Source organism: Pithys albifrons, chromosome 6 (assembly GCF_047495875.1).
Source record: "Pithys albifrons albifrons isolate INPA30051 chromosome 6, PitAlb_v1, whole genome shotgun sequence".
NCBI lineage: Eukaryota > Metazoa > Chordata > Aves > Passeriformes > Thamnophilidae > Pithys > Pithys albifrons.
This window is the reverse complement of record NC_092463.1, coordinates 39,034,173-39,046,908: the sequence shown is the minus strand read 5'-3', so window position 1 is coordinate 39,046,908 and position 12,736 is coordinate 39,034,173. Positions and strand designations below refer to the sequence as shown.

Sequence of the window (12,736 nt, the reverse complement as noted above, 5' to 3'; positions counted from 1 at the left end):
GTTATTGTAATATTATTATTAAATTTTAGCTCTGACTTATAATCTCTCTCGTGGTGAGTTCATTTTCCCTTGCTGGTTCACCTTCAAACCAGCACATCTTTTGGCGCCCAACGTGGGGCACGAGAGAGAAGTCAGAACTACAATTTCATTTTGTGTATTTGGGTACAGAAACTCCCTGACTACCATGTTGCTTGATGTATTCATGTGGATGGTGTATCTGGGCCTGTTCATATTTCGACACATGGGGAACCATGTGCCTGTTTTGATGCTCTCTTTAATACCAGGGAGAAGGATAAAAATTGCTTTATTAATATACTATGTTTATGTTGTCATAACATCAGAAGCAATGAATTTCATTGTGAATGTATATTCAGTCTGGTCTGCCTGTCCTGGTTTGGGTTGTTACCTCTGGGGTCTCATTAAAAATAGCACCCAGACTGTGGGGAAAACAGGCGGAGATGGTTACTTCCACCTTTTCACCTCTGCTACAACAATCATTGAAAATATTGAGCTTCCTTTTGATGTTAGGGACAGCATAATCCTGCTGTTAGTGTTGCTTTGTCTCCTCTGTACTGTATACACCATGTTTAGGGTCAGAACTGGGCTCTCTAAGGAGACTTGCTGGAGGCCTGCCCTGGGAGCGGATGATGTTGAGTGGCACGGGAAGTGGGAAGATATGGGCCAGTATTTGGAGACCTTCTCTCCTCAAATGATCTGGAAATTCACCCCGGAACAACTGCAGGACCCTGCCAAAATGCTAAGCTATGTGAAAGGAAGATGCTCTGGTAGTCCCAGAGATGTGCAGCTCACAGCAACCTGCTGGGCCCTGGCCACTGCCTACCGCACACTGCTTGGTGTGGTACAACATCATCAGGAGGAGGAGAAAAGGAGCAAACCCACCAGCACCATGTCCACCCAGACCATGACTGAGCCAGAGAGGAAGAGAGATACATCAACTAGCGCCATGTCCACCCAGACCATGACTGAGCCAGAGAGGAAGAGAGATACATCAACTAGCGCCATGTCCACCCAGACCATGACTGAGCCAGAGAGGAAGAGAGATACATCAAATAGCGCCATGTCCACCCAGACCATGACTGAGCCAGAGAGGAAGAGAGATACATCAACCAGCACCATGTCCACGCAAACCATGGAGAAGCCAGAAGGACAACAGAAACCGATAGCAGTTGCCCCTGTCCAGAAAAGAAAATCAAAGACCAAATCAGTTCGTATAGTGCATGACGAGGAAGAGTCAGGACCTTCATCTCAAGCAGAAGAAATGGAGCCAGAAATAATCACCCGGTCCCTATCCCTGGGAGAGCTGCGTGAGCTCCGGAGAGAGTTCACACGACAGGCAAATGAGTCCATCTTGACCTGGCTACTTCGAATCTGGGATGCTGCAGCCAATGATACAATTCTAGATGGGAGTGAGGCGAGGCAGCTGGGATCCCTGTCTCGAGATGTTGTCATTGATCAGGGCATTGGAAAGAGACAGGAAACTCTCAGCCTCTGGCGGCGACTGTTGTCAAGCGTGAGGGAGAGATATCTTTGTAAGGAGGACCTCCACGTACAGCAAGGACAGTGGAACACGATGGAACAAGGTATCCGGTGCTTAAGGGAATTAGCCGTACTGGAGATAATCTTTTCAGAGGATGAGAGATTCCCTAAAAGTCCAGATGGTGTCCAGTGCACATCCCAGATGTGGTTAAAATTTGCACGACTTGGGCCAGAAATGTATTCTCGCTACCTTGCAACATTGCAGTGGAGAGAGGGAGAAGACAAGGTGGGTGCACTGGTCAGCAAACTCAGGATTTATGAAGACACTGTCACTGCTCCATTACGAGCCCATGTCTCAGCTGTGGAAACAAAACTGGCTGAACTGGAAGAGAAGATTAAGGAAGGACTCTTCCATATCTCTCCAGAACAAACAAGAGTCTCCGCCATCAGAAGCAGGCGTCTCCCAGCTAAGGAGAAAGGGTACACTCCACGCGGCAATCTGTGGTTTTACCTCCATGAGCATGGAGAAGATATGAGGAAGTGGGATGGGAAACCCACCTCTTCCTTAGCAGCTCGGGTACGTGAATTGCAAAGAGGCACAACTAACACAGGCAATTCTTCAAGGCTGAAGGCTGCTCCGGTCTCTCGTGGGCAAGGCTCCAGACAGTATAGGAATGATGATGTTATGCCCGATCCTCTTGAAGGAACCTCCCGGTCATATTCACAGGGAGAGCGCAGTGAATACCATGACCAGAACTAGGGGGGCCCTGCCTCTAGCCAGGTAGAGGAGAGGGACAATCGGGTTTATTGGACTGTGTGGATTCGGTGGCCTGGCTCATCAGACCCACAGAAATACAAAGCTTTAGTGGACACTGGCGCACAATGCACGTTGATGCCATCAGGATACGTCGGGGCAGAATCCATCTCTATTTCTGGGGTAACAGGGGGATCCCAACAGCTGACTGTACTGGAAGCTGAAGTCAGCTTGACTGGCAAGGAATGGCATAGACACCCCATTGTGACTGGTCCAGAAGCCCCATGTATCCTTGGCATAGACTACCTAAGGAATGGATATTTCAAAGACCCAAAGGGACTGCGTTGGGCCTTTGGCATAGCTGCTGTGGAGACAGAGGAAATCAGACAGCTGAGCACCTTGCCTGGCCTCTCAGAGGACCCTTCTGCTGTAGGACTGCTGAAAGTTGAAGAACAATTGGTACCGCTGGCCACAGCCACAGTGCACCGTCGGCAATACCGCACTGACCGAGACTCTGTGACCCCCATACACAAGATGATTCGTGAGCTGGAGAGCCAAGGGGTGGTCAGCAAGACTCACTCACCCTTTAATAGCCCCATATGGCCAGTACGAAAGTCCAGTGGAGAGTGGAGGCTGACGGTGGATTACCGTGGTCTCAATGAGGTCACACCCCCCCTGAGTGCCGCTGTGCCGGACATGCTGGAGCTTCAGTATGAGCTGGAGTCCAAGGCAGCCAAGTGGTATGCCACCATCGACATTGCCAATGCCTTTTTCTCCATTCCGTTGGCAGCAGAGTGCAGGCCGCAGTTTGCTTTCACCTGGAAGGGGGTGCAGTACACCTGGAATCGACTGCCCCAGGGGTGGAAACACAGTCCCACCATTTGCCATGGACTGATCCAGACTGCACTGGAAAAGGGTGAGGCTCCAGAACATCTACAGTACATCGATGACATCATTGTATGGGGGAACACAGCAGGGGAGGTTTATGAGAAAGGAAAGAAGATAATCCAGATTCTCCTAAGAGCTGGTTTTGCCATTAAACGAAGTAAGGTCAAGGGACCTGCTCAGGAAATTCAGTTCCTAGGAGTGAAGTGGCAAGACGGGCGTCGTCAGATTCCAACAGAGGTGATCAACAAAATAGCAGCTATGTCCCCACCGACCAGCAAGAAGGAAACTCAGGCTTTCCTAGGCGCCGTGGGCTTTTGGAGGATGCATATCCCTGAGTACAGTCAGATTGTAAGCCCTCTCTACCTTGTGACACGGAAGAAAAATGATTTCCAGTGGGGCCCTGAACAACAACAAGCCTTTGAGCAGATTAAACAGGAGATTACCCATGCAGTAGCCCTTGGGCCAGTCAGGACAGGACAGGATGTGAAGAATGTGCTCTACACTGCAGCCGGGGAGAATGGCCCATCCTGGAGCCTCTGGCAGAAAGTACCTGGGGAGACTCGAGGACGACCGCTGGGATTCTGGAGCCGGGGATACAAAGGATCTGAGGCCAGCTACACCCCAACTGAGAAAGAGATCCTGGCAGCGTATGAAGGAGTTCGAGCTGCCTCAGAAGTGATTGGCACTGAGGCACAGCTCATCCTGGCACCCCGACTACCAGTGTTGGGCTGGATGTTCAAAGGAAAAGCTCCTTCTACCCATCACGCCACTGATGCCACATGGAGTAAGTGGATCGCTCTGATCACACAGCGAACCCGGATAGGGAATCCTAATCGCCCTGGGATTTTGGAAATCATCACCAACTGGCCGGAAGGTGAGAGTTTCGGATTGTCCTCTGAAGAAGAAGAGGAGCAGGTGACACGAGCTGAGGAGGCCCCACCATATAACCAGCTACCAGAAGAGGAGAAGCGATATGCTCTCTTCACAGATGGCTCCTGCCGCATTGTAGGGACAAGCCGGAAATGGAAAGCAGCTGTATGGAGTCCTACACGTCGAGTTGCAGAAGCGACTGAAGGACAAGGTGGATCAAGTCAGGTCGCAGAGCTGAAAGCTGTTCAGCTGGCTTTGGATATCGCCGAACGAGAGAAGTGGCCAAGACTCTACCTTTACACTGACTCGTGGATGGTGGCCAATGCTCTGTGGGGATGGCTGGAGCGCTGGAGAAAGGCCGGCTGGCAGCGCAAAGGGAAACCCATCTGGGCGGCTGAGATGTGGCAGGACATCGCTGCCCGGGTAGAGAAGCTGAGTGTGAAGGTCCGTCACGTAGATGCTCATGTACCCAAGAGCCGGGCTAATGAGGAGCATCGTAACAACAAGCAGGTGGATCGAGCTGCCAGGATTGAAGTCTCTCAGGTGGATCTGGATTGGCAGCATAAAGGTGAATTGTTTCTAGCCCGATGGGCCCATGATGCTTCTGGTCATCAAGGCAGAGATGCAACATACAGATGGGCTCGTGACCGAGGGGTGGATCTAACTATGGACAGTGTCTCACAGGTTATCCATGACTGTGACACATGTGCTGCCATCAAGCAGGCCAAGCGGGTGAAGCCTCTATGGTATGGTGGACGGTGGTCGAAATACAGGTATGGGGAAGCCTGGCAAGTTGACTACATCACACTTCCCCAAACACGCCAAGGCAAGCGCTACGTGCTGACCATGGTAGAGGCAACCACTGGATGGCTGGAGACATACCCCGTATCTCACGCCACTGCCCGGAATACCATCCTGGGCCTTGAGAAACAAGTCCTGTGGAGACACGGCACACCAGAAAGAATAGAGTCTGACAATGGCACCCACTTCAAGAACAGCCTCATAGACACCTGGGCCAGAGAGCACGGCATTGAGTGGGTGTATCATATCCCCTACCATGCTCCAGCTGCCGGGAAAGTTGAGCGATGTAATGGACTGCTGAAAACAACCTTGAAGGCGTTGGGTGGGGGAACTTTCAAACACTGGGAGCTGCATTTGGCAAAGGCCACCTGGTTGGTCAACACCCGGGGCTCCATCAATCGAGCTGGCCCTGCCCAATCAGAACTCTTGAATACTGTAGATGGAGATAAAGTCCCTGTGGTCCATATGAGAGGTATGTTAGGAAAGACTGTTTGGGTTAGTCCCACCTCAAACAAAGGCAAACCCACCCGAGGGATTGTCTTTGCTCAAGGACCTGGTTGCACTTGGTGGGTAATGCAAAAAGATGGAGAAACACGTTGTGTACCACAAGGGGACCTAATTTTGAGCGAGAAGAGTTTGTAATGTTTCATTGTATACATGTGTATATATATGTATAGGTAAAAAGGGGGTTAATTTGGGAATGACTAGATGGAGTGGAATAAGGGGTGGATAATGTCCTAGTTCAGCTGGAGGGACCAGCTAACCCTGTGTGGTGGTGATCAAACCTGTGTATTCCACCCCCTCTATTCATTCCCCAAGGACAATGGGCCATTAGCAGCAGCTGCCCAGGGAGCCATTATCACTTCACACCCAGCCTGAGGGGGGCGGAGCTGCTAATGGGCCATCAACAGCTCAACAACCCCTGGCTCCCAGAGTTAATCACCCATTGTGTGAGTCCCCGCCCAGGGGGAGGGACTGAGTGCTCCCTGAGGGTACATAAGTGGTGGGTAAGAAGACCTCAGGACCTTCTCGTCGGTTCCAGAGCAGCAGCAGGACCTCGACAGCAGGAGATCACCGCTCTCGCCCAGACCACAGCCCTCGCCTGCACCAACAGGTTTTTCTTTTCCTTTTGCTCTGGACTTGGGGGAGCCACAGGGGTCTCAGCAGAAGGGCAAACAAACCCCCTTGGGTTTGTGCCCCAGGACACTGGGTTATACTGCTGGGGTATTGTGAGTTGAAAGCAATTTCCCTTGTGTATCAGTGTTGTTATTGTAATATTATTATTAAATTTTAGCTCTGACTTATAATCTCTCTCGTGGTGAGTTCATTTTCCCTTGCTGGTTCACCTTCAAACCAGCACACTATGAAAGGCAGGTCATTGAGCTCCTTCCTTCAATATTTAAAAACTAAAACCAATCAAAAAATTATAATCCATTTTATTCTATTTAGGGTGAATTTTCAAAGAGAAAATTGGTATCCAATTAATTCAAATGGGCCAAATTAATTCAGGAGGTAAAATACTGAATCAATCTAAAGATGGAATCAATTTTACTTATTTTTCACTCTAAATTATTTCTTCTAATGGGATGAAGGTTCCCACAAAGTGTCATGCCACATACTCACCACATCTCGCTCCTTCCTGTTCTTTGGCAGGGCAATCACTGGCGAATTCACAGATCTGTAGGTGGCTGATGCAGCCTCCATGAAGGCAGGGTAAGGTGGAGCCTTTGTCATAAATAAAAAGATCTTGATTTTCTTTATCTAATGGAGAAAAAAAAATTAAAAAAAAAAAGAGAAAGAAGCCCAGAGATGAGATGAGTTGACAGAATGTGTATGGCCCTACATGTTTATTAGCCTTCACAGGTAGGACCTCAGAAATAGTCTTTTGGATGATAAATGATGCTCATCTCTGCTTTTTTAATGCAGGTTTCTATCCAGAATGACATTCCTGCAGATCACCTGAGCTCTCAGGGAGACCAAATTTATTGCTTCTTTCTTTCTCATGTCTGCTCCTGTTGTGCTTGTCCTATCTTTAGAAGACTTTATTTTTCTTTAATGAAGGACCTTGCAAACTTCTACCGTGACGTGCTCCTCTGTTCTGCACACATGACTGTGCACCTGCCAGGCAGCTGTGGCTTGCTGTGTGACACTCTGCTGTTGAAGGCAGAAATGCCTACTTAGCTCCAGTCCTGGCAGACACATTGCTATGTCCTATTGAGACTTAGGTTTAATTTAACTCATATCTGTGCCAGCTTCCAGCAGTGGCATCCAGCCTGTGGAGAGAGCTGCTTCCCCAGCAAGTTGATTCACTGTGCAGGAACTTTATTTGTGCACCCCAGCTAGTCTAGTCAGTAATACTCTGGAAGCATTTGACTGACTGCATAGGTACACACCAACCACACTGAACAGTATTTTTAAGCCTGATATTTCCCAAAAGCATGACTCTTAATACACCCAGACTGTCCTGTGGATTCATGTGTGCACAGGTCTGTTATGGACTGGCAGGTTTGTGTAGATCTCTTCTGGACCTGCTGCCCTTTAACAGAACTTCCACTGGAATTATTACTACTGTTAGAGAACCAATTGCAGAAGAAAGAGAAAAGAATACTTCTGTAGCAATCCAGGTACATAGCCTGAAATAGTCTTGTTTCATGATACTCTGTTGTGCTAGACATATGCATCAAGTTATTCAGAGACTAAGAGCATAGTGCTTCAGGCTCTATGCACACCCTCAAAACTCCAGGACTGTAAAATAATTACATTAAAATATAGCATTAGTTAAATAAAAATATTAATGACGGCAGTACAATTAAATCTCAAATATGATCAAAACCAATCTCGTGACATATTATGAAACTGCTCTGTGAAACTGGCGTTTTCTTTTTACATTACATTCCAAGATATTTCTACAGAGTCTCCAAAACAGAGGCAGTAACATTATACTAATGTATGAAATCAAGGAAGTGAAGATGATAATGTGTCCAGCCTGAAGGCTGCCTGTGCTAACACACTCTTACACTTCAAGAAGCCTAAATGACATCAGCAGGGTTCTGCACGGCTACTGAGGATCATTTGTGTGACATTCACAACAAAACTGTAAGCTCCAGGTAAAACTGAGGTCTGAGATGAGCATTCGGTACTTTGGAAAAAATAATTACTTTCCAGTTATTTTCATTTTAGACAGAAATACTCAACCTAGCAGTAGCGAACACAGTCAAGGAGTGCAGATCAATGTTTCTTTTCTTGTAGATTTGGAAGATAAAGCCCAAGGATGGAAAAGGCTTGGGTGACACAGAGTAGTCTTACGTTCTTGATTATTTAAAAAAGAAAAATATTAAATGCTAAAGTAATCTAATAAAAACTTTTGTCATCCTTGTTGCTGAATGCAGTATAAACCTTGGTTTGGTTTGTTTGAGGTTTTACTTTCCCATTCAAAGATCAAGCAAAGCAAAGCTGAAAAGCAGAGAGGATCACTTGATTCTATAATTCTGAGTTTCAACCCTGCCTTTGGAACACATATATATACATACATGCAGATGAGATCCTTGACAGGTAAGCACTCCCAGAAATCCCCGAGGAGATTCAGCTTTCATTTAAATCCTGCCTGACTACCCCTCATCACACTCATCCATTTTGGTGAGGATGCATTTGGTTATTCCAAACCTGTCTGGTTTGCAGCATACCATGAAAGCAGTTCCTGAGTTGCAAGGAGCCCACTGCCAATAGTCCAGCCTCCTGTGCTCCACAGTTTGAATACAGCAGGATGATTTTAAAAGTTCTTTCTATTCGTCCAATTTGGGCCACCAGGTATTTCCATTTCATTCTAGAGGACAACAAAATGTTATAGACATACACAGAGGAGACTAGAATTCATGGAATCTCTACGATAAGGATTCCGCACTGTACCAAAGAGAAGTAAGAGTACCTACCTGGAAAATAAGTCAATGAATGTAAATTCCAATTAACAAATGGATGAGAATATAAAACAAGTGATACTCAGCCTGAGGCAGTCATGTTAGATTATCTTTGCTGCAGAGCTGATTGCTAATGATGAAAAAAATCCAGCCATTCCCACTGACTCTTAAGTGGATCTTAAATCATCATCAATTTTGGACATCCCCCACAGCAGCATTTACTTTCCACATATAGGGTTGTGTTCTGTTTGCTCTTGAAACTACACATCAACCAAGCAGCTGCACAAGTCTTGGGATCTCCTCAACCAACACTGACATTGTATGTTCTGGAAGTGTCTGGCCTTGAATGTTTCTTGGTTGTGTCAAGAGTAAGAAACTTTCTCTGTGTGTTGTCTACCTAATTTCCCACCTTAATACACTACAATGCACCCACAAAGCAAGGGGAGAAAGAGAAGTAGTGTTCAAGATTGGTCTGGCCATTTACATTTCACATAGAACAAATGCCATACGCTCTAGACTGCACAAGTTTCCCAATTGTTAAGAACTTGTGACAGTTCAGAGACAGGCCAATGAGTGCCATGCACTCTAATTTTAAAGATGGTTATCAGACATCAAAAACTAGAGAGAGATACAAAATGGGAATTTTCAAAGTACCTCACTCAAACTCAGGGTATCCAGGTGTCATTTAAAAAAAATACAGCAAGATTCTTAAACATATCCTTACTTCATTTTTGTTTTCAAAAACTGTCCTTATACCTCAGGTTAACAAGACAGTAAAAAGCAGTTAAAACTATATGTTATTATCTTGTAAAGGGATTGTAGCGAACATAGTGACAAAGCAATCATTGCTCTAAGCTCTTTTCTTTCTCCACATGGAGATAAATTTACCCATACTGTACACACTGCTGATGTTGATGGGGCTACACTGGACATGTGACCTAAGTCTGTGCCAGTGGGGTGATAAGAAGGCCAGGCCACAGTGTTAATATGGTTGCTCAGGCTCTGCTTCTAGCATTACTTTTTATTTGAAAAATGCCTTCAGCTGCATGAAGTGATCATCTAACCCTTGTCCTGCACTAGAAACACATTAGAAGGCAATACCCAGACTACAAACACATCTCTACTGGACTCAATATAAAAATCACAGATCACCTCATTTGCAACTTTCAAAAAATTCAAAGCAACTTTAATTTTTATCACCCTTTCTTGCACTCTGCTCTCCACAAACCAATTATATAACTTTTGCAGAATAGAGTTTCTTACTAGCCTTTCTGCAGCATCCACCTACCTCCACTTTCACCATTGTACATACACATAAATACCCACTGATACCCTAAACTCATTTGGAATTCATGGTAATGAATTCAATTATTATAATATATACATAACATTATATTCAATAGGTCAATATAATTCAGCTTCAGAAATGTACAGCCCTGAATCACAACTGCACCATCTCTGCTCCCCAGCAAAGGAGAACAACTGCTTTGCTTTCATTTTTAATATAACTCCTAAATACTGTTAAAAATATATCCCCTTCCACAACACTGTAGGATAACATCTGAGGCCATCCAGCACTGACCAAGGACTCATCACTTCTGCTGCATGACACAGCTTTGTTCATAGCCCCATTGCATCCTGTTGGCCACAAAAATGAATGGGCTTTAATCTAATTGGCTCAGCAAGGCACTAAAGGTAAAGACAGTCTTTAAAACTTTTGAATTTACCTATTAGGCATACTAGACCTTCCAAGCACTGAGGCATAGCTCTAGTACCTCTACCAAGTTACAACCCACCCTCCAGCTGAGACATCACAGTGTCACCAGTTTTGACGCACCCCTGAATGCAGGAACTTGTAGCATGTGGCCTCTCCCTCACAGTGTTATATTTAGTAGTAAGGACTACAGAGCCCCACAGCTGAAATGACTAGTTCAGCTGCTGCACCTTAATCCTGTATGCTTTATGAGTCAGACACTTTGGAACTTGATGTATATATCAAAATAAAAGGACTAGTCACCTAACCGACCTCCAAAATGCCACAAATTAGGAAGACTATTCTGTCATCTCTGCTTCGAGAACTGAGGCATCTGGTAGAACAGCGAGGCCACCACCTCAAACTACTGCTTCTCTAATTGGCAGGTCTTCTGAGTCAGGTCCCGTGAAACATCATAGTTCTGCACTGAAATATCCCTGGTATTGAAATTTACTCCATTTATAACACCACAGCAAAAGCTGTCAAGCATCCAGAGACTGCAAAAGTGACAAGAAGCTTTGCATCACACAGAGTACTTCTGTATATGGAGTCTCATCATCATCAAGGTATTCCCCTTCAGAGAAAGCCTCATGCACTAGATCCAACCACAGCAAGATTTCTAATGCTGTAAATAATTGCACCTTTTTGCTTGGTCCCACTATTGAAACAGGGCTAGTCAGAGCCAATGTAATTTTCTTAATGGAATCAGGAACGAACCCATTGTTGATCTAGCAGAAGATGAATCATTGGAACAGGCTTCCAAGCTTGGCAATAACTTTACTATTGATTTTATGTCAAACCAGATCTCAAGTAATGAGGTAATATTACTCTTCTTCTTAACACAGATGTTAAAATTGATTTGTATGCATGGAAAAGCTTTCAGGGTCTGACTTAATTTTGAGAAATTTGCATGGATACAAAGTTTGGAGTTGCAAGCTACTTAATGCTTAAGGCAAGAGATTCAAGATTCACCCTGCAAACTTCAATTTCAACCTTTTATTTGAGTTTCAACTTTTGGGTTCCATTAGCCTCTCCATCTCCTCTGCTGAACAAATGTTTTCCTCCCTCTCCTTACTAATCCTTTCTATGTAATGACTTTCCATATCCATTAAAGGTAACTGAGGATTAATTTTAAGGAAGACAATATAAAGAACAACAATTTCTTCATTAGGAGTGAAAAATGGAATAAAGAAGAACAAGAAAGCTGAAACATTTTCTAAATTAGGGGGTCTCACTGCATGAGTTACTGCACAAAGCAATGTATTGTAGATGTTTCTGGATTCAATCAGCAATCATAAAAATTAGAAGTTTTAGATTATTTTTCTACATACAAGAAGATGTTGCCTGAAAGTCCTCACAAACATCCAGTTCTAACTATTTGGTTTAAAAGGAAATACATGAGAGAGAAGAACACATGCCTACCCCTCTTGCCTTCACCAACCAGTTAGAGGGTTATTCTTTGATCCAGTGTATTTTGGGATGAAAGTTCAACAGAGGCTTGAGGGACACTAATTAAATCATGCTCCCAGATTAGTGTTCAAAAACTGTAGTCTTATATACCAGCTGGACAGCCTCACCTTTTCTAGATACTGTCTTTAATTGAAATGCCTGTGCTCATTTTTGTCAGTACACATCAGGCACTTTCTGAGGACACTTACCAGACTACTCTCATGTCATCTGTACAGTAGGAGAGTTAAATAACTCATGTGGATAGAAACTACCACATTAGTAGAATAGAAGTGTCAAAGACGGGAAGTTTCTACAAGTGACTCAGAAGCTGGTGGAGCATTTTATCACCACCAACCCTCTGAAAAAAGGGAGAAGACACAAAAACCTAAGAAATAAACAGTTCTGTGAGGCTGGCTAACTGGAAACCCATGTGTGCACATGGATGTCAACCTGTGTAGCTGGCAGATCCTGAAGGAGAAAATACCATCAGGAGAAGATTTCTAGGTGCAGAAAGAGGACAGTTCAATGAAGCAGTCTGGTGCAGCTGAAGTAAAGTAAACTAACTTTCAGCGGAGAGAAAGGACTTCACCAACAAGCTTATGAAGTTTATAGTGAAGACATTTTATTACACAAAGCACACAGTTTATGTGGGGTTAGGACTACAGCTTATTGGCTAAAAGAGTTACACACCACCACGCTAGATACTTAATTGGTTAGGACCTATCTCTCGCAAGTCCCATGTTTATATTATTTATCCTGGCTGTTTTCCTGCACCTGCAGAATCTTGTGAATTCTTACTATGTGAATTCT

At 44.9% G+C, this 12,736-nt stretch overlaps 1 protein-coding gene across 1 annotated transcript in view; it reads right to left on the bottom strand.

The window, feature by feature from the left end:
* LTK (leukocyte receptor tyrosine kinase) overlaps positions 1–12,736 on the bottom strand; it is a 94,729-nt gene that overhangs the window by 37,211 nt on the left and 44,782 nt on the right. Inside the window, exons 5-6 of the mRNA XM_071559450.1 lie at positions 8,494–8,633; positions 6,434–6,571 (exon numbers count right to left, since the gene is read on the bottom strand). Coding sequence (XP_071415551.1) covers positions 6,434–6,571; positions 8,494–8,633 — 278 coding nt within the window. The remainder of the gene's footprint in view (positions 1–6,433; positions 6,572–8,493; positions 8,634–12,736) is intronic.